Source organism: Mauremys reevesii, linkage group 19, assembly GCF_016161935.1.
Source record: "Mauremys reevesii isolate NIE-2019 linkage group 19, ASM1616193v1, whole genome shotgun sequence".
NCBI classification, from domain to species: Eukaryota; Metazoa; Chordata; order Testudines; family Geoemydidae; genus Mauremys; species Mauremys reevesii.
Window position 1 is genome coordinate 9,409,279 of NC_052641.1, and position 22,705 is coordinate 9,431,983.

Sequence of the window (22,705 nt, forward strand, 5' to 3'; positions counted from 1 at the left end):
ACAGAAATAAGTTTTGTGGAATCATAGAAATGTAGGGCTGGAAGGGATCTCAAGTCCAGCCCCTTACACCGAGGCAGGACCGAGTAGACCTACGCCATCCCTGACAGGTTTTTGTCCAACCTGCTCTTAAAGACCTCTAGAGAAGAGGATTCCACAGCCTCCCTAGGAAACCTGTTACCGGGCATAACTATCCATATAGTTAGATTTTCCTAATAACCAACCAAAATCTCCGTTGCTGCAGAGTAAGCCTCTCATTTCTTGTCCTACCTTCTGTGGTACAAAGAACAATTGATCCCCATTCTCTTTATAACAGCTTTTAACCTAACTGAAGACTATTATCAGATGCCCCCTCAGTCTTCTTTTTTTATGACTAAACATGCTCAGTTTTTTTATTACTCTTTCCACACAGGTCAGGTTTTCTAAACCTTTTGTCATTTTTTTTGCTCTCCCCTAGACTCTCTCCAGTTTGTCCAGAGCTTTTTTAAAGTGCGGTGCCCAGAACTGGACACAGTACTCCAGCTGAGGCCTCACCAGTGGTGAGAACACAATAGTATCCTCTCCTGTCTTACATACAACACTCTTTGTTAATGTACCCCACAATGATACTAGCCCTTTTTTACAACTTCATCATGTTGTTGACTTATATCCAATTTGTGATCCACAGTACCTTTTCAACAGTACTGCTCCCATGCCAGCTATTCCCCATTTTGTAGCTGTGCATTTGCTTTTTTTCCTTCCTAAATGAAATACTTTGCACTTGTCTTTATTGAATTTCATGCTGTTGATTTCAGACCAATTCTCCAATTTGTCAAGGACGTTTTGAATTCTAATTCTGTCCTTCAAAGTGCTTGCAAACCCTCCCTGCATGGTGTCATCAGCAAGTTGTATAAGCATATTCTCCATTTTCCAAGTCATTAATGAAAATATTGACTAGTACCAGCCCCAGAACCCACCCCTGTGGGACTCCAGTGAATCATTGATAACTATTCTTTGAGTACTGTCTTTCAACTAGTTTTGCGCCCACCTTATAATAATTTAATCTAGGTCACATTTCCTTAGTTTGCTTATGCAAATGTCATGTGAGACTGTGTCAAAAGCCTTACTAAAATAAAGATATATCACATCTACTGCTTCCCCCCATCCACTAGACTGGTGACCCTGTCAAAAAAGGAAATTAGGTTGATTTTGCATTCTTGACAAATCTATGTGGGCTGTTCCTTATCACCCTGTAATCCTCACATGCTTACAAATGTATTGGTTAATAATTTGTTCCAGCGTCTTCACAGGTATTGAAGTTCGGCTGACCTATAATTCCCCAGGTCCTCTTTGCTCCCTTTTTAAGGATAGGTACTATGTTCTCCCTTCTGGGACCTCCGCCATCCTCCATGAGTTCTCAAAAATAATTGCTAATGGTTGCAAGATTGCTTCAGCTAGTTCTTTGAGTAACCTAGGATGAATTTTGTTAGGCCCTGCTGACTTGAATACATCTAACTAAGCTATATATTCTTGAACTTCTTTTTCCCCTATTTTGACTTGTGTTTCTTCCCCCTTGCTGTTAATATTAATTGTGTAGAGTATCTAGTCACCACTAATCTTTTTAGTGAAGACTGGAGGAAAAGAGGAATTAACCACTTCAGCTTACTTGATGTCATAAATTATTAGCTCTCCTTCTCCACTAAGTAAAGGGCCTACACTTTCCTTCATCTTTCTCTTGCTCCTCTGTATTTAAATAACCTTGTCTTATTACCTTCAATATCCCTTACTATGTGTAATTCATTTTGTGCCCTACCCTTTCTGAGTTTGTCCCTCCATGCTCATGCTATGTACACACAGGGCCAAATTTCCCCCTTGGTTAAACCCACTGACGTCAAGAAGATTGAATGGGTGAAAACAAGGGGAAATTTTGACAGTTGAGGATCAGTAAAAATGGTCTCCCTGAAACATAAATAAAAAAGGCTGGTTTATTCATGTTTTTTTTCCCCCTAGTGATCCAAGTGCCAACATTTGAAAATAGGTAACTGTCACGTGCAAATGTAGGTACTTGCACATGCAATTAAATACAAAGAAACCAAAGTGTCTTGTTGTATATTTGGACCTCTTTGGTTTTGTTTCTGGTGGTAGGTGAAGAAAGGCCAGATATCTATTCAGTCTCTCTCCTTGGCCCACTCAATCTCAGACCAAGGCACAGTACATATTAGCCTGAGAGGTTCTATCTGCATAGACAGGGACTCGGGATATTTATTTATTCCAAATTCTGGTCCTATTCCAACAAAGCATTTAAACACATGCATAACTTTATGCTTTTGAGAAACCCCAATGATTTCAATGCGACTACTCATTTGCTTTAAAGTTACACGTGTGCTTTGCTGGATCAAGGCCTAAATCTTAGTTGAAAAACCAACCCCAGTTATCTGATGGTGGTGGTTTCCCATTTTGTAGTTTCATCCCTATCTCCTTCCTGTTCTGTTCTGTGGCATTTCCAGTGTGTTTCTTTTCGTCCCTGGTAGGTGCTCTTCACATGCTGTTAGCTAATCTTTCCACCCAGAGGTCCCATGAGTTGTGCTAAAGTCTGCTGCTCATCAGGGAAGTCTCATGAAAAAGACAAGGCTCCCATTTGTCATGAAGCACTAAAACAGAGAGATATCATGGTGGATGGAATGAAACATCCTTAAGGGATGTTCAAAAAAGCGTTGACTTAGAAAACACAGTTAAAGCCACAGATGACATTTTAAAAAACAAACTATTTTTAATCTTCAAGGGCAAGCTTTTCAAAGGTTCTCAGCATGACACACGCATGCTGAAGTGCTTAGGAGCCTAAACGGGAGCTGAACTCTTTGGAAAATCTGGCTCCAATTATGGATGCTGCTGAGCACTGGGAAATCTGGCTTTTTTTGCAAATCAGGTCCATGGCATACTAAATATGCCAGTCATACAGTAAGTCCACCCACTGGAACTGGTTAAATGCACACTAATTGTGCATGCCAGCTGCTGGCTAGCAAGAGAATTAAACCTCTGTGTCCTTCTGATATGGAGGCTAGACTGCTGTGCTGTGTACCAAGTGACTGACACCAGCATAACCCTAGTCTCTTCCACTTGCTCTCTACTCTCTTTAACCAGTGCACCCTTATTCCTTTCACTACCCCACCGCTTCCTCACCTCCTGTTATGGGGACATATGAAATCCGGAAGCTCTCCACTCGGGTCCTTGGCGGCGACCAGCTGACTGTGGCTGAGTTTTCAGTAATGTCAGAGAAACTGATTGCCTTGGGCGATCCCACAGCTGCCGGTGGAGTCAGAGGGAGAGGAAAAACACACCACACAGACACAGAGAAAGAGTAAAAACATGTGCTTATCAATCATTTTTTGCTGGAATAACAATTGACCTCAGCCTTCTGTCCCAGGAGCTGAAGCTATAAATATCTAGTTCAACATCACGCTAGAGAAAGTTCCACACAGCTAAGGATTTTATTACTTGCTCAGAACAATCGGTCCTGATTTTGTTTTCCAATAAAGTTACAGCCATGTCCAGCCTCATAAAAAAAGCTATTAAATGTATTATTATTATATATTACTTTATTAGTAGTATATAGCAGGGAATAATGGTAATTGCAGGGGCTATGGAACAGATCCATTTTTTGGTTTGCACTTTATAGTGGACAGAATTTGTTCTAGCCATTATTTTCTGTATCCAATTTCGCTTGGTCTATTTTTAGTTTTTCATTGAACATCAGAGGCAGCCCATCCTTACACCCTGAAAAGCATTTGTGCACAGCAGTCTTCAGAAATGGAGAGAGCCGACACTTATGGTGCCAAGTCCCAAGCAGGCAGGAAGCCCACAAAAGGTCTCGAATCTGTGGTCTTGGTGCATCAAGGGCTCCATCCCGCGAGAGACTGAGTGCCCTCAACTCCCGCTGATACCAAAGGGAGTGAAGACGCTCAGAAACTTGCAGGATCAAGCCCCAGATAAGATCACAAACTCCAAGTAACTCCTAGCCCAAGTCAAAATCACTGAAGGTTCAGAATGAAGAGTGAACATAGTAGCCCAATGGCACCAGAGGGCCTCCCAGCTGTGCAGTATGTAGAAGAAACCGTTCACTCCCCGTGGTGGAGCACTATTCTGGACTGTATTTCTCTCTCTGTAATGGCATGCAGAAGGGAATCAGGGCAGCCAGTGGGACCACAATTACATAGATCCACTAGGACAAGCTGCAATATCACCTGTGGTCTGGCTGTGCAGCTACCCTGCACCCTGCTTACAAAAATGGTGAGGATTCGATTCCCTCAACCCCAGAGTAGAGCCCCCAGCTGAAATCCGCTTGAACTTGAGCTCTGCATATGAAAGCAGCATTTTACCTAGGCAGCAGGAGGGGAAAAACACATTCCCTGGCTGGGAAGTGACCGGATATTTAGAGCCAGAGAACAAATCGTTTAGAGGGAGGAGGACAGGGAAGGAATTCTTTTGGCTTTCATTCCTATGGATAAAACCACTGCTTATTCTCTCTCGCTCTTTGCAAAGCAGGGGACATCACTAAGTAGAATTTAAAGGGGCCAAGGCAAGGTATGTACATATTGAGAGCAATGCAGCTGATGTTTCGGCTGCAAACTCATTTGGGTTGGAAGCTGTCTTGTTCTGTACAGCGCTGAACACATTGTTGGCACTTGACAATAAGAAAGAAGAATATTCACTGGTTGGTGTGTAAATGCAACCAGTTAAGCTGGCTTTATGGCTAATTTGCATTGCCAGAGCAACACAAGGCAGCCAGAGCATAACAGTGAATAGGGCCCATATAAATTTTTGCATAGGTGGAACCACTGGAGGTAGATAGGTCTTACGAGGGATGGGGGAACTGTGAACCTTTTGAGGCTTTGGTTTCTCTCTCTCTCACACACACACACATACATGCCCCTTTGTTAACCTGTTGCCCTTCCAACCCTGGCTCCTAATAAGTTTGTCTACACATTGGCTGGAATCAGACATGTAAATCGCACTGCATGCACCACTTAGATAAGTAGAAAAACATGTGTCAAAGAGCTTCAGTCTGAAGAGGTGTTCTAAATTTTTGCCACAGTTTGAGCAGTATTTTAACCAATTAGATCTTAAGCGTGATGAGGGCTCCCAGCACTATGGGGCTTGGAAGTTCACATGCAGCGTTTCAGTCCTAATCTGCCCTTTTGACTGTAACGAAAACAATCCTGGTAATGGTTAACAAAAATAAATAGCCCACACAAGAGAAGTCCATTAGCAGAAGAGTGACACATACCAAACACAAGCTATATTAAGAAGATGAGTGGAGACAAGCCAGGGTGTAGGGTGAAAGGAAAAAAGAAAGGGCCTGCGGGTGAAATGGCTTGCAAAGAAAGAGTTTGCAGGAAAAGGAGGCAGAGAGGGTTGTGACTTCCAGGTGCTCCTGGGAGCTCCAGCAGCAGGGCACTAAATCAATAGAAGGGAAAGGAAAAGAGAACCATGTGTGCTCCCCTGAGAACTGTAAATCATCTCCACAGCTCAGCTGTCCACCTTGGGCCTGCTGGGTTTGTTCAAAAACAAGAGCGGGGGAGAGGGGAGTGGGGGAAATTGGGTTTGGTAAAAGTGCACTGCACCAAAATCGGCTGCCGATTTAGCCATAAATCCACGATCCGGGGGAAACAGTGAAGAAGAAAAAACGTGGATGAGACAGAGCTGGAAATAATATTGATTTAGTTTTGTAATTCAAGTGAATTTAGGAGCTGCTGAAAGCTGATGGATTGATAGCCCTGGAGTCTGAAAACCTCTGGTGGGACCAGATCCTGACATCCTTGTGCATGGGTGAAATTCATCCCTGCATGGAGCGCCCCTGAGTACCACTTCAGCCCCACCTATGCCCTATTCTCAGCATTTATGTGATGTATGGCCTGGAGGGTGCCTCTGCACGGGGCGAATTGCACCCTGTTTGAAGAGTCCCAATGATGTCAATACCAGACTAGACCCTTGAGCCACAGCACAGGTGCAGCATGGGCAGTGACAGCGCAAAGCATTTTACGTTCACGTCCGCTGCCAGTGTGACTCTGCGCCGTGCTAGAGGGGCCACAACTTGGTGTGAAGGAGAAATTCAGTTGCCAAATGGATACTTTATCTTTGGTCTTTCGGATGGGTCTATGAGAAAGGCTCTGTGGCCCAGTCCCCTGAGTCAGCTAGTTCGTCTGACAACGACTGTCCATAAAACTGGTTAAACAAATTTTGCAAATTCCTGCACAAAAATGCAGTTTCAATCAAACGGAAATGTTCTGCAGGAAACTGTTGAGTTTGGCTACATGTTTCTATTTTCCAATCAGGGGAATCAAAATAATTTTGAATTAATATTTCAAAAACAAAATGACGTTTTTGTTTCCAGCCATTTTTTTTTCAGACAAAACATAAAGATCTTTTTGGCACATCAAATTATTTCTTTTTGATCAAAAGTGGCTACATTTTCCATAAAATCTTTTTGATATTTTTCATTTCATGACATTTTTTGATATTTTGACTTTTGCTTCCTATTTGGAAGGGAAAATAATGGTGAAATGTCAAAATTCCTCCAAATATTTCTTTACCATCATCGCAGAAAGTCTAACAGACAGAAGCTACTAACTCAAAAAGCTGATCAGATTTCTTGGTGGCATTGGCTACTGTTGCTGGGTGTGGCATAACCATCAGCCTAAATCATTTAACTGGGATTTTATGGGCCCGGCTCTATTATCAATTATCCAGGGGCTATGTATGGGTGTCTGTCTTCTGGACTATTAGCTTCAATAGCTGGCCATGCTCCTAAATCTTTCTGCCAGGGCCAAATCAGAATGTAGGCATGAGGAAATTTATAACTGCCTGTGGTTTACCATAAATAGCCCGTGAGTCAGTGAAAATGGGGACATGCTGCTAAAAAGTATAGTTGACTTTAAACATCACCCTCTCTTGTGAGTCAAATCTGTGGTCTGACAAAAGGCTGTCTGTGGTGGATTGGTGTTCTGCTTATTGCAAACGCCTCAGACCGTAATTACATTTGCTTGATGTTTGCTTGAGGAACATGGTTGTGATCAGTTGGAAGCTGGTCACAAGTGTGCATTCCCCCTCAACCATGGGGGACCAGTTAGATGAATCATGGTGCCATGCAGTCTCAGTGGATGCTTTCCAACCCTGATCTACCATTGTCTCTTTTCTTCTCCAAACACCGGCTAAAGGTTAGCAAGCCAGATTTAGGGCCTGAGTCGCATTTTCGCCAAGATCCCTTTATACCACTCTGGCAGTTTAAAACGGCCTGGATGTGAGAGTGTATTCCAGGGGAGATTTGAAAGGCACCCAGGAATCAGGCTTCAGGACCATGGCATTGGCATTACTCCAGTTCTGTGCTAGCTTAGCTCCATTGAAGTCAATGGAATTCTGCCTGCATAAAGCTGGCATGATACAGTGCAGAATCCAGCCCTGGTTTTTTTTAAGCCAAATGGCACTAATAAACTCTTGTGTCTGCCTCTTTCCTTGGGGATCCCATTAACTGCAAGACTCTGCTAAATAAGCACTGACACCAGGGTACTGTACTCACAGTCAAGGTAATCTATAGTGTCCTCTATTTCAGAGCACTTCCCAGACACTAAGGGCTTGATCCTGCAAAATGCTGAAGACTCCTGTGAACTGCTGAGCATCTTTATCGCCCGTTAAAACCAGTGAGAGTTGAGGGTGCTTAGCACCTGGCAACCTTGCGAATCAAGCCCTAATTGAGTAGCCTCTCAATAGCCCTGTGAGTTAGGTAAGCTTTATCATCCATCTTTCACAGATGGGAAACTGAGGGAGAATGAAGACAACTGACTGTCCAAAGTTGCATAGCAAATCATGGACAATGCCTGCAATAGAAGGCAAATCGCCTGCCTCCCAAGCCTTGTGCTCTAACCGCTAGACTATGCTGCTTGTCTTCAGGTAACAGGTATGAAATAGCCCTCCTTGTGTTTTATTAACTATGGTGAACAAGACCAAGCAGAAGAGCGTGCTCCATCAGATGGAGCAGATTGGAAAGAAAAGAAATCTTGGTGAGAGTTGTGGGGGCAAAGGACTTTGAAAAACTTTGTGAGACGTCAAACTGGATGTGAGAGGGACAGAAATTAAAGAGACAGACATGCACCTCATGCTTTTCTCCCTCCATTGTAGAGACAATACCTGTGGAAGCTACTGCACTTATGGGCTGGGAACGTTGTCCACTGATAAGTCCATAGAGTTCAATGTCATACTTAGTACCCTCTTTCAGCCCTGTTATATCTTGGGTGCGTTCATGGCCTGGAACAATTAGTTCCCGTGGGTCAGACTGCCTGTCGGTATCCCTGATTTTAAGAACAAAGCTGTCGAAGACCCCATCATCTGCAGTCCAGGACAGGCGGAAGCCACTTGGGGTAGCATCTGAAACCAGAAGGTTGTCAACCTCGGGTTCTGCTTCTAAAAAAAGGAGAAGAAATCAGTAGGAAGAAGAAATTAGATTTTTTCCACCCTACCAGTTCATATGACCTGCTCTAGGTCAGATCAGAGCACGCTGCAAATATCCAGCCACAGTTCAAAGAAATTGGAATAATCTGCTAGCTATAAAAAAGAAAAAAAACCTTTGGATATTCAGAGTTATACAAGTACTGTACAAGATATATTTGAGTGTGCATGTAGAAGTGCCCAACTTTTACAATACCCCCAAGCAGAACAAATATCTGGATACACGCCATTTGCCCCTGCCATACAATATTAAAGATAATAATAGTAAAAGTGATGTTTGTTTGTTCTCTGGCTTCCACTAGAGTTACCCATCCTTTGTGAGACCTTTATGACAAATAAAAACAAGGCATTGTTAATAATCTGCAGCTGTGCCTACACCGTTACTTGCTTCTCCCCCTTTGATAGGAGCACTGTAGAGGCGCCACTAAAAAGTTCCTTCATTCCTAACAATTATTGCATGTGGTTCTGGACTTCTTGATGCTTCTGATCTAGACTACGGTGTCCACTTTTCCTTTGGAGTCAGTGCTGAAGCAGCAATGGGAAATCAAGAAAATCTATATCCGCAATGCTGCACACTCAAGTCCAAAGAGGTTTATGTAAAATCTCTAGTAGAAGAATCCACCTAAGAGGATTCCAGCAGTTAACTAAGATGGTTTCTCACTATTATTGTGGTTATCTGCCTCATAGGGTACTCTAGACATCACTAGCTGTAGAAATGCTACCAGACTAGTAACTGTTTAACAGTATCTCCAATGCGGTTGTATTTTTCACAATAAAAGGTCCATATTTATTTTCTCACCAACGTTCAGCCATATAACTCCGGCTTTGCTGGTGCATGGAATGAGCAAATCGTGTAGCTGGGACTTGGTGAAAAGAACCAGTCAGCTAGCAATAATTGTTCAATAAGGCCAAAACACTGCTGGAAAAACTCAGCTACGATGAGAATGAGAACACGGGCAATGCTTTGTTAAGAGATGCCCAACGCTGTTGGTTGTAATGATCCTCTTGTTTATTTTCTGTGTGAGATTGGCATGGAGAATGAAGGGGAAGAGTCCATGGGCAGGAAGCCCAGTATGACTCTCCTGAATGGTCCTGAAGGATAGACAATTGAAGAATACCAAAGTACCTGATGGCTTATAACATGGTGAACTCCTGCATCTGGTCTCCTTTCTCCAGCTAAGGGTTCTTGCATGGAGCAATTTACCCCTCCACCCTGTTCCACTCTTCTCCACTCGACCCCAAAGAGACAGAACATAAAGAGAATACCAAGAAACGTAGAAATGGGATCACATTAGTGAACCTTTCAATCATGATGAGGTATGTGTAGCCATGATGGAAAAGGATATGCAAAAGCCATGGTTTGTTTTGCAAATGAATTGCACACCACATCTTCCAGGTGAGAAGAGAAGCATGAAAGAGAGGACGGAAAAGAACAATTTGCCCACGATAATATACCTGTAACAGCCACAGTGCTTAGGGGCTTTGTTTGGTGCCCCTTGGCAAAACCATAAAGCATAACCTCATAGCCAATGCCAGTAATAAGGCCTTTAAGCTCCAGTTGCCGCTGGGCTCCTGTAAGGGGGAACTCCTGTGGGTCCAGCAGCTTGCCAGAATCCACCACGATTACTAGAAAGTTGTCAAAAGCATTCTCCGATGCCATCCAGGACACCGTGAACCCATAAGGATTAATGTCAGAGACAGTTAGGTTTTCCAGTGGGGGCATGGACTCTAAGAGAAGGGAAGGTGCAAAAAAAAACAGAAAAGAAAAGAAGCAAAAAAAAAAATAATTGGGAGTTAGACAATGTCACAGCTTCCAGCAAACATCAATCACAAGTTTCCCCCGAAAAACACAAGATTCAATGGAAATGCGTGGCCACTACCACAAGGCTGGGATATTCAAAGGATCCTGAAGAAATTAGGTGTTCAGTTCCCACTGCATGTCGATGGGATTTGGGTGCCTACTTCCTGTAGGCCCCTTTGAAAATCCCCAACCCGGATACTTAAACAAGTTTCTTCAATTTCACATGCATACAGAATCAGTTGTGAATATACAGATTTACAATGATTTGAATAACATCTATTTCCGTCCTCCCCTCTCCATCGCTTTAGGGACAAACCTCAAGTTTGACATATCTCACAACTTCACACCAGTATCGCCTGCTTTTATTTCCAATGGTTGACCCATCAGAACCAACACTTAAACCAACATGAGTCACTGCAAGCGTAAGATCTAAACAACAGAAGGATTGTTTCTTTGAGAGATTGTGCTAGCAACAGCTAATGACAGCAGGTAATGGCTGAAGAACAGACTGGCCAAAAATAGCCAACCATTCCTCCCCTCTTTCCCCTTTAACTGATATGTTGACAACTTAAAGAGATTCCAATGCTTATTCTGGTAGTTTTTAGACCAAAATGGCACTAGTTAAAGTTCAGAGACATAGGGCCATTGGTTCAAAAGAGGCCAGTTTCCATGTAGGCACTGAAATAAGTGGCCAGGCTTTCAAAAGAGCCCAGCTTGTTGAGCTTATCTGAATATCTGGTCCTAGGAATCACAGTGGGAGTTACTGGGTGCTGAGCATTTTTGAGAATCTAGCCCTGATGGTGGGTGCTCAGCCCTTGGCAATCTGATCATAAGCTTTTTAAAAAAATCTGACTTTGCTGTTTCAGATGGCCCACTCATCATGGTATCTTGCAATCCTTCCTCGACATGATCACTTACTACAGTGGAAGTTTATCCTTAGTAAGAGTTGAGTGGATTTTGTCCTTGACTTTCCACCCACCTCAAAATAACCCTGCCTGCATTTCAGTATGTGTGACAGAAAGAGCACTGAGCTGTAGAGATGGGCCCCAAACCAGAAGTGTGGATCTGAAACATTCAGCTCAGGCACCTGAGAAAGTTTCCGAGCTGAATTCTACAGCACAGGCCATGTCTACGCTTGGAGGTCGGAGTGTGATTTTCAGCTCGCACAGACATACTTGTGTGACTTCGCATCGAGCAAGCATACTAAACACAGTAGCGCGGTGATGGTAACGTGGCTGTGGTAGTGCGAGTAGCAGCAAGGGGCAGCACAGGCTTTGCTCCGAGTACAAACCTACCCGTAGCCCACAGCTAAGAACTAGAGGTGACCAGCCCATACTGCCGCTCGCCGCTACCCATGCTATTGTGGCTACACTACTATTTCTAGTGTGCTGATTCGATGAGAGCGAGAGCAAGTACGTCTGTGTTAACTGGGAACCACACCCCTCACTCCAACAGAAGACAGAGCCTTAGTCTGATCCAGGAGCTCAGATCTGGACCTCTAACTTCCAAACTTTGGGAAAGTTTGGGTTTTGATCAGGAACTTCTAGGCTTGAGCCCATCTCTACTTAAAAGCCACATGGCTCTTCAAAACTCAGGCAACTTTGGGGTGCCCCGTGGCCTTTGTAGGAACTGAGACATTGTTTCCCTCATTCTCCCATCCACAGTATTAAGCCACTTAATAATCTATAAGTCCTCGAGCTTTGATGGCTGCACAGTGATGTGCCAAAGGCTTTGTTAGAATTTGATGCATGTGGAGCGCATGACATGGGCAGACCCAGGTGCCAGCTCTGGGCAAGGATTTAGGCCGCAGCTGAGCACTGACAAATTCAGTGCTGGAAACTCATCTGTTTTACCTGTGCATTAGTATGGTTTAGATGGGTATTGGAAATATAACAACATGTTTCGTGTTTAGACTCTATGAAATGCTTGCAAGTTGCAGCATGCACTAATCTCACTTACAAACGGGCAGGGCTGTAAGGTAATATTTAAGTTTTTGCTGTGGAACTGTAAAAATGTTTGCTCAGAAACCGTGAACCCAGCCAGGAGGGTTCGTTTCCTGTCCATCAAGAAGGCCTATCAAAACTAAATGGGCCACTGTGGGACATCACAATATAAAGACTTTGCTAATAGTTCCCCAACACCCAGGAAGAGGCTACCTGCCAAAGGGCTAATTCCAGTCTGGAAGAAGGAACTAAAAATAGCCGACAAGAAAAAATGTTAATCTCTTTTGCTGTTTGGACTCTCACAGGACACAAAAGAGAAGCCGAGATCCCCAGGGTCAAACTGGGTTAGTTCTAAAAGACATTCAGAGCTGACAGATTTCTACAACTGTGTCACCGTCTGAAAACATAGACTGGTTTGCGTGCATATGTTTGCCTGCTTTAACCTTGTAATAACTCTTTCATTTCTTTTCTTAGTTAATAAATCCTTAGATAGTTTACTAATGGATTGGCTACAAGCGTTGTCTTTGGTGTCAGATCTAAGGGTACGTCCATACTACCCGCCCGGGTCGGCGGGTAGCAATCGACTTCTCGGAGTTCAATATATCGCGTCTCATCTAGACGCAATATATCGAACTCCGAACGCATTCCCGTCGACTCCGGAACTCCACCACCGCGAACGGCGGTGGCGGAGTTGACGGGGGAGCCACAGACTTCGATCCCGCGCCGTCAGGACGGGTAAGTAGTTCGAACTAAGGTAGTTCGAGTTCAGCTACGCTATTCGCGTAGCTGAACTTGAGTACCTTAGTTCGAACCCCCCCCCAGTGTAGACCAGGCCTAAGGTACAAATTGACCTAGGATAAGTGACTTGTCCTTTGGGAATTGGAGTAACCTGAATATTTTGTGATCTAAGGTGTATAGCAACCAACTATCACTAAGTCCAGCTTGCCTGGGTGGCAAAATAGACTGGAATGATCAAAGGGACTGTCTGTGACTCCATGGAAAGACTGTTATAGTGCTTTAGGAATTCATACTTGTACTGGGTCGGTGAAATGTAAGCATAGAACATACAAGCAGTTCGGGGTCTCTGCCCTGCTTCTTGACACTCTGGTGCTTATGGTCATGGTCCAGACAGCATGACAGAGTGGTTTAAGGGATTTATACACCTCTCCTACTGAGCATCCCCAAGAAATACTAGATTCAACTCCTCGTAGGTTTGGTTTGCTGGAGCCTTGATGAATAAATAAAGGATCTGAAACATTCAAATTATTTTCTAGAAACAGGTTTACATGCACTACAGGCAGAAAGAATTCATTGGTTTGCAGGGAGCAAAGCATAGCATAGACTCATAGACTTTAAGGTCAGAAGGGACCATTATGATCATCTAGTCTGACCTCCTGCACAACGCAGGCCACAGAATCTCACCCATCCACTCCTGTAACAAACCCCTAATCTATGTCTGAGTTACTGAAGTCCTTAAATCATGGTTTAAAGACCTCTAGGTGCAGAGAATCCTCCAGCAAGTGACCCGTGCCCCATGCTGCAGAGGAAGATGAAAAACCTCCAGGGCCTCTGTCAATCTGCCCTGGAGGAAAATTCCTTCCTGACCCCAAATATGGCAATCAGCTAAATCCTGAGCATGTGGGCAAGACTCACCAGCCAGCACCCAGGAAAGACTTCTCTGTAGTAATTCAGATCCCACCCCATCTATCATCCCATCACAAGCCATTGGGCATATTTACCTGCTAATAATCAAAGATCAATTAATTGCCAAAATTAGGCTATCCCATCATACCATCCCCTCCATAAACTTATCAAGCTTAGTCTTGAAGCCAGATATGTCTTTTGCCCCCACTACTCCCCTTGGAAGGCTGTTCCAGAACTTCACTCCTCTAATGGTTAGAAACCTTCGTCTAATTTCAAGTCTAAACTTCCTAATGTCCAGTTTATATCCATTTGTTCTTGTGTCCACATTGGTACCTAGATCAGGGAAACTTGCCTTCAAATCTAGCAATGCCACATTTGCTACAGGGAAGCACCTGTACTTTGGAGCAGCAAAGAACAGGACAGGAGAAGGCAAACACTGGTTCATTTGTAAAACTCTACCATCAGAGAGGGAGGGCATAGTCAGTGCAAACTGCATCTTTGGGGCTTCAGTGAAGTGCTTGTGCAGACTGCCTTATGCAAGGGAGGCTAACGGAGCATAATGCCTCTGCTGATGGTGTTACTTCTGTGTTTTACTGGAGTGAGGAAGAAAAGGATAGATAATGAGACATGAGCTTCTGGATGCATGTGCATGCAGGATGGCTGTTTGGTCGAGGCAAAGCAGACAAAGAATGGAGAGAAGCTGTAGTGACAGCCTCTGTTATTGTGATACGATGTGCAAGGAATGCTTAGTCTTCAAGGAGTATAAATGGATTGGAGGCAGCACTATCATACATGCATGGCTGCCAGGTTATTATATTAGATCTGATCTGGGTAAAGAGTGAAATAGCAACAAGAAATGGGCTGAATCTTGAAGTCCTCTCTTACTGCCACACGTAGGGGTTCAAATAGGCACGAGGGTGCCCGAAGTCCTGGCCCTTTCAATTGCCACGTGTCCTGCAGAAAGGAGACGCCCATCTCACAGATGATTAGTGTTATTCAGTGGAACTGACCCCGGAGGACAGGCGGAATTTTAAAGGCCAGGGCTGCTCTAAATAGCCAAGAGTTGAAAAGAGGCCTAGAAGGCATTCAGGTTAGATAAATGGGCCCATGAAGTTAACCTTATTTTTTGAAAGCTCAGAGTGGAAGGTTAATTGCAGCTGAAGTTAGGAATAAAGATTTGGATGGGTTCTTAATTCACCCGAACCTGTTCTCCCTTCCCTTGCCCTAAAACTGGATGATCAGTTTAAGTGTCAACATTACTCAGTTTCACAGAGAAACAGCCAGCACAGTTCTCTCCTGTCCTCCACATTAATCAATGATTTATTTATTTTTTTTACACACAAAAACCCCCACGCACAAAGCAGCAGCCTTTAAATGGGTACCTGTCACGACAAAAGCAGTGAGGGGCTCTGTGTGGACCCCTGCATTGGTGGTGCCCTGAATGTTAATATCATAGCCAGTGTAATCTGCCAAGCCTGAGATGCGAGCGCTGCGGGCCCCTCCTGCCACCGTAAGCTCCTGCGGCGCGTGGGCTGCATAGGAATCTTTAACATTTATAACAAACTTTGCAAAAGGCCCATCTCTCGCAGTCCATGAGAGGTTGAAGCTGTCGGGGGTAACGTTTGTGAGTGTGAGCGTGCCCAGCTGTGGCTTGGCCTCTGAAGGAAAAGGAACACAGGTGAAGAGAAAGCATTACTGAGAGCAGGGCAGTGCTTAGCAGCAGAAGAGCGTTATGGCTACTGAAGGGTGTTGAGTAACATAGCCAGCCTTTACCATCTGCTGAGCAATGGGTGAAGAAACAAGGAGCTGGGCATTGCAAATAGCCATTGACAAGGGCTTTTAATTTAACCTCTTGCAGGTGTTTATTAGTTTTAATTTTTTTTCTTTCTCTTTTTTGTTTAGTGTTAAATGTATTCAATGGTCTGGCCTAAACTTGGGCCTGATTTGCAGAAGTGCTAAGCACACACAACTCCCCGTGAAGTCCAAGGGAACTGCAGATGCTTAGCACCTCTAAAAATTAGGCTCTCGATGCCTGCATAAATCTGAACCATGACTTTACTTTTGCAGGAGGCCAACTCTCTAAATGATGGCACACTTCATGTTAAAGTGCTTTACCAAGCAGGTCAGGATCATTATCCTCACTGTCCAGATGGGGAAACTGAGGCACAAGTGGGTGAAGAGATTCGACCAAGCTCATGCAGCAGGCCAGTGGCAGCACCCTATCCACAAGGTCACACTGTGGACCACTGAATGGAGGACACAAGATCACTGCAACCCCCCTTTTTCAGGCCTTTATAATTCTTCTTAGGGAAAAATATTCTCTTTTGACATAAATTTCATTCTCATCCTCAATGGAATAACTTGGGAAATTGGAGTCAAATCCATCCAGCTTTCATATAATTCAACAATGAGGAATCTATTGAAACTAGGGTGACCAGATGTCCTGATTTTATAGGCACAGTCCTGATTTTGGGGTCTTTTTCTTATATTGGCTCCTATTACCCCCCACCCGTCCCAATTCTTCACATTTGCTGTCTGGTCACCCTAATTAAAACCCCATTTGTTAAAATGTTTTAGGGACATGAAAGTGTTGGTTAAATGGAGTCAGTGATATTCAGGGGGAGTTATTGGGTAAGTGACTCACGCTTGGGGACGTAATCATGACAACAACAGAACAATTAAAGAACAGAGAGAGATCTATAATTAACTGACATATGAACTGATGCAAGTTACCGCAATTTACCCACCCAAGACTTAGGTTAAAAGGGCCAGAAGCGTTTGTTCCCCATCCACTCTGCTGCCTTGGTCTAGTCCAGGAGCAGGGACATCTCAGTGACCCCAATTAAGGATGCATGCTGGGACTGTCATCATGCAGAGCCAGCATGGTTGGTAATGAAGTTGTCATGGCGAGAGCTCGGTGCCTGGGGAGATGGCGGAGGAGATCAGAAAGTAGTCAAGATGCAAACATACGTAAAGGAGAATGTGGTGAAACCGGGCACGGCGCTATCAGTCCTGCATGCAGGTTGAAGAGAACAATCTTTTCCACACCGAACCCAAAACGGGCACATTCCTTCACATGCCATTCGCCCCCAGCTCAGGCAGGCCCATGTCATGGCATCCAGATTTCAAAGGTTACTACATGCAACACAAGTTGAAAATCTCTCCAGGCAAGGCTTAATGAGTTCTCAACATCCTGTAGTCACCATCAGCGCTGGAAAGGCTCTGGCATCCACTGGAAGGCACTGTGGTGCCCATTCCCCTACAAGATTCACTGGCAACAGTGCAAGTGATAGTGTACGGGGCCGAACATCAAGAAGGGATGGACTTCCTTTTCAATCCCAGCTCACTGCTGGAGGGGGATGTGTAAAGATGCCAGGCAGAAAAACACTCTTGGTACCAGCACTGAATAACTGGACCACTCCATGCAGTTCCTGTTGGTCATTTAACATGCTACCCAAAGCACCAGTAAAAGATACAAATGCCATGAGAGACATTTGACCTTTACAAACAAAGAACCAAAATGGCATGCAGTTGCCTTTCTGGTATGACAAAGACATAGCGTCCATTCCTGTGATAAGAAAGATCACAGGCAAATGAGGAGAGAGGGTGTGGAATGAACACACAGAGTATTCCAAGTCAAATGCAAGGATGTTCCAGAAAATCATCTGGAGCAATTCCGTTATATATACAGAGAGCTTGCAGATAAGTGTATATATAAATAAACCAATCAAAGGTTTACCATTGTGCTTCCTTAATTCTGGGCACTTTTCAGCCATTTCCAGGGTCCCAGATCCGCTTCTTTCAAAGCAGTCTTGGATTCAGCTTATTCCAACCTGTCCCCATAGTGACCCTTTCTTTAATTTACTAACGAGGGCCATCTAGATGAGGAAAAGTGATGTCACTTTGGAGCCATGTTCTAGAGCAGTTTGGTGGACAGGAAAAGAAAGAATAGAAAAAATAAATCTGGAAGGTGAAATACCTGTGGTAACCAGTGCTGTCAAAGTCTGAGCACCTTGGCCATCAATTAGACCATGCAGTTGGATAGTATAATTAGTGGCGGCTCTTAGGTTGGTGATTACAAAACTCCGTGAGGCCCCTGGCACCGTGTGCACCAGAGAATCCAAAGGCAAGTCAGAGTTTATAACTTCTAAAACAAAGCGATCAAAGGCAGCATCCTGAGCTTCCCATGTGAGGGACACACTGTCTGAGGTAGCGTTTGAGACAGTTAGTGTGCTAAGGAGAGGTTCGTCTACTAGAGGAAGAAAAACAAATGGAAATGTGTCGGAATTATTAGAACCAAAAATAAAATAAAATAAAATAAAATCAATGTCAGAGGAGTCAGAGATGGAAAAGACCTATTTAATCACATTTTCTGCACCATGACCCCTATCATCTTAGCCAAAATCTCATCAGAATCCCCCTCCCATTTAGCAGTATGACATGGGCAGCATGATTTTGACCCACTGACACCTGTTTGCAATCCTCTTGGCACCTTAAAGACTAACAGATTTATTTGGGCATAAGCTCTCGTGGGTAGTGAGATGGGTACCCAGAAATCACCTACTACAGGACAGGCCGAACAAGGAAAATAACAGAACACCACTGGCCATCATGTACAGCCCCCAGCTAAAACCTCTCCAGTGCATTATCAACTATCTACAACCTAACTTGGAAAAAGATCCCTCACTCTCACAGACCTTGGGAGACAGGCCAGTCCTCGCTTACAGACAGCCCCCCAACCTGAAGCAAATACTGACCAGCAACTACACACCACACCACAGAAACACTAACTCAGGAACCAAACCCTGTAACAAATCTCGTTGCCTACTCTGTCCCCATATCTACTCTAGCAACATTATCAGAGGATCCAACCACATCAGTCACACCATCAAGGGCTCATTCACCTGCACGTCTACTAATGTTATATATGCCATCATGTGCCAGCAATGCCCCTCTGCCATGTACATTGGCCAAACCGACCGTCCCTATGTAAAAGAATAAATGGACACAAATCAGACATCAGGAATAGTAACATACAAGAGCCAGCAGGTGAACACTTCAATCTCCCTGGACATTCTATAAAAAATTTAAAAGTAACTATTCTTGAACAAAAAAACTTCAGAAACAGACGTCAAAGAGAAACAGCAGAACTAAAATTCATTTGCAAATTTAACACCATTAATCTGGGCTTGAATAGGGACTGGGAGTGGCTGTCTCATTACAGAAGCAGCTTTGCCTCTCCTGGAATTGACACCTCCTCATCTATTATTGGGAGTGGACCACATCCACCCTGATTGAATTGGCCCTGTCAGCACTGGTTCTCCACTTGTGAGGTAACTCCCTTCTCTTCATGTGTCATTATAGAATGCCTGCATCTGTAACTTTCACTCCATGCATCTGAAGAAGTGAGGTTTTTCACCCAAGAAAGCTTATGCTCAAATAAATCTGTTAGTCTTTAAGGTGCCACCAGACTCCTTGTTGTTTTTAAGGTTAATGTAGGCACCTTGTTTTGAGATAACTTTGTGCAGGGAACCATTTTCAGAGGTCATATGAATGGCGTCAATAGGGGTAATAAAAGATTGCTGCATGTGATATAGTACCCTCCCGTGAGTAATCCATCTACTTTTGTAATTTGCTAGTTTTCTACTTCCAGTTTAATTTTGCACACATACAACAATAGGATTCCTTCTTTCCTTTGAACAGCTGTGCTACAGAGAGATCCAGATGTGAAACTTCAGGCTGATCTAGGTGCTAAGAGCAAAATCCATACCTGTGCAGCCAGCCAGCCCAAGGCCGTGAACCACTTCAGTCCCGTGTAAAACCTAATCTGAGGTTTTAAATGGGATTAAAATAGTGCATAGGCCTTATATAATTCCTCTGCCATGGGGTCAATTTCACCCAAATCCCATTAAAAAAGTAGAAAAACCTTTGCCTATACATCTGCCTATTCAAGAGAAATAACCCCCCTAAATGCAACGTAACAGATACGAACACATGTTGCAACACTGAGGTGTGCCTAGAGAAGTATTGGCTCCATGCTCAGCCCCATTGCAAACTTGTTGAGGTTCTCCTCTGTACCAGGACCGCCCCTGCTCGGATGGAGCCAAGAGGAAAGAAAGCTGATTATTTCCGTTGTGAATAAGAACATCGCTCATCGCCGTGGTTACCTTTCCCTGCACTGGACAGGCAGGTTAAACATAATTTTACAGGTTAAAATAACGCCCACAGCTCTTCATCAGAAGGCATTGTAGGGTGAGGTAGAGGATTTGGTGTCAGGTGTTTGGCTGGGGACGGTCAGGGTGTGGGAAAGGTCACGTCCTGTAAAGAAGAGTTAGGAGAAAGCCGAGTATGTTAGTATGTGAGGTAGGTTTATATACCTGTAGTAGCTGCAGCACTTATTGTCTTTGTGCGGAAACCACGTGTGCTCCCAGAGAGGTAGACAATAAAATCAGTTTTGGCGGAAAGCCCTGAGATATGAGCAGTCCTTAAGTTGCCTGAAATGTTGAACTCCATGGGGTCCAGTAACCTGCTAGAATCAATAATTTCAATGGTAAAGGTCTTGAAGGCCTCATCCGGGGCTGTCCAGGAAAGGTTGAAGCTTTTGGGGGTAATGCTGGAAACCATTAGCTCACCAACTTCAGGTTCTGCTGCTAAAGAGGAAAACAAAATGAGTGAGAATTAGATGCCCCCTCTGAAGCATTATGTTCAGAAATGCTGTGCTTGCATCTACAACTGCCATAGTTCTACGATGAAAAGGGGAATGGAGGGTTCGAATAACAGGTTGCTGCAAGCGGACATGAGTTAAGGGGAAGAAAGTCAAAAAGAGAAAGTGTCTAACAATGCCACACGAATGAAAGCTGTAAGACTGCAATGGTTGCCCATGCTTCTGAGCGCAGCCAAGCATCCTTGAGTATGTCTTCACTGCAGCTGGGACCATGCTCCCCAGCACAGGTAGACAGACACACACTAGCTGTATTCAAACTAATGTGCTAAAAATAGCAGTGTAGCTGGGGTAGCATTGGCAGCTGCTCAGGCTAGCCACCTGAATACCAACTAGGGTGACCAGATGTCCCGATTTTATAGGGACAGTCCCGATTTTTGGGTCTTTTTCTTATATAGGCTCCTATTTCCCTCCACCCCCATCCCGATTTTTCACATTTGCTGTCTGGTCACCCTAATACCAACCCACATGGACCCTCTGGGTACCTACTTGGATGGCAAGCCCAAGCCTCCAGCTATGCTACCTCCTGCTACTCTGCTATTTTTAGTGTGCTAGCTCACACCGAGCTAAGACATGTCTGTTTACTAATACTGGGAAACACATTCCCAGCTGCAGTGTCGATGTACCCTTTGAGGTCTAAGCATGAAAGCAGATGTGTAAGAACACACCGAGGCCCTTAAAGACTTGGAGAATACATTTCACTGCTTTAACATAAGCTGAAACTAGATCCATGGCTTGGTCAAGGAGAAAGGGCCGAGTTTCAGTTGAGCTTTTCCTCTCTCCCTTCCTGTTTAAAACACACGAAAGTTGGCATCTAGTCCTGGAGCTTGAGCCAAAGTACAAAGCTGTGGTAGCTTCCTGGGGCTTCCTTCCCTTCTGCAGATATCCCTGACAGGCCCCCAAAAGGCGCAGAACATTCTGACAATGGAAAATCCCCCCAGAAATAAAAGTCCTGAAAAGCCAGGTGGTGAATATGACTGGAATAGGGGGAACACTTCAGTAGGGTGTCCTCCGCTGTTTCCATTAAACTAAGAGAGACAGAGCAATGCATAAGCCATACTTCGGCAGGACACTGTGGGTATGTCTACCTGGCAGGCAGAAACCCGTGGCAGCGAGTCTCAGAGCCCCAAATCTAGAGATTTGGATTAGCAGTGTAGATATCCAGGCTTGAGCTGGGGTCTGTTTTCTTTTTAACCCCCTAAAGTTTACTTTCTCCACCTAAAGGACATTTATGTCCACTGTGTCTAGATTATAATCTGATATCAACCCATACTCAGAACTCCTGATGGATGCTTTCAGTGAAAAGTCAATGGCAGTATACAGCGCAAAGCGAGCAATTCATGTCATAAAAACCACTCTAGCCAAGCGCATCACCGCAACAAGCAAACAGTGCATCCTCATTTTGGTAATTCAGTTACAAATTTTCCTAGCTCCTTCTAGCTGCTGGATAAAATGTGCCCAGAGAGAGCAAACGAGTAAGTCTGAGCCATCCTCCAAGCTAGAGAGAAGTCGCAGCAGGTTGCAAAGGGCTTTAAGGAAGGGTTCTGTGAATACTGTCTGAAACAGATCATTAGTGCATCTGACGGAAGAGCCACTGCTTCTCAGCTATTGTCACTGAGTAAATGAGATATAGAAAGTCCCATTAATTATAGCCTAAGTATCTAGAAGTGGCAGTGGCATGGAACAATCCAAGGAAGGATACGTTTGACTTGTGACGGTAGAAGTGCACTGTGCTGCAGGAGATATACTCCCAAGGCATAGCTAAATGAGAGTGGTTGCAAACCACTGCAAGTACAGAGCAGGTAGAACGAATAAATAAAACCCTGCAAGGTGAAGATGAGGGACAAAATCCAAATTGGAAGGGAAAGAAAATCAAATATCTGACTGGTGGAGCACGTGGTCTAAGTTCTCTTTATCTGAGGGTTAATTATTTAGAGTTTTGTAGATCATTAAAACAATGTTGGTTTTTATTGATGAGCGATAGGTCTGAACCAAAACCATGGAACATCTTTGCGCTTTGAGGGATGCAAGATCTGGATATGAATGTGGGGACTAGTGCCCATCTCTGCTTTTCACCAACCCAGATATCATATTTACATCAGTGAAAGGGGAATGCATATC

At 44.1% G+C, this 22,705-nt stretch overlaps 1 protein-coding gene across 8 annotated transcripts in view; it reads right to left on the reverse strand.

Annotated features, from left to right (window-relative positions):
- Window positions 1-22,705, reverse strand: part of TNC (tenascin C) — a 230,083-nt gene that overhangs the window by 13,028 nt on the left and 194,350 nt on the right. For 4 of the 8 annotated variants that reach the window (XM_039506480.1, XM_039506475.1, XM_039506476.1 and 1 more), the window contains 3 exons: window positions 20,241-20,513; window positions 8,158-8,430; window positions 3,157-3,279 (listed from right to left, as the gene is read on the reverse strand). In XM_039506480.1, the coding sequence (XP_039362414.1) occupies window positions 3,157-3,279; window positions 8,158-8,430; window positions 20,241-20,513 (669 nt within the window). Of the gene's footprint in view, window positions 1-3,156; window positions 3,280-8,157; window positions 8,431-9,930; window positions 10,204-15,245; window positions 15,522-17,842; window positions 18,116-20,240; window positions 20,514-22,705 lie in introns of all 8 variants that reach the window. The other 4 variants (XM_039506481.1, XM_039506479.1, XM_039506482.1 and 1 more) reach the window with 3 other exon arrangements.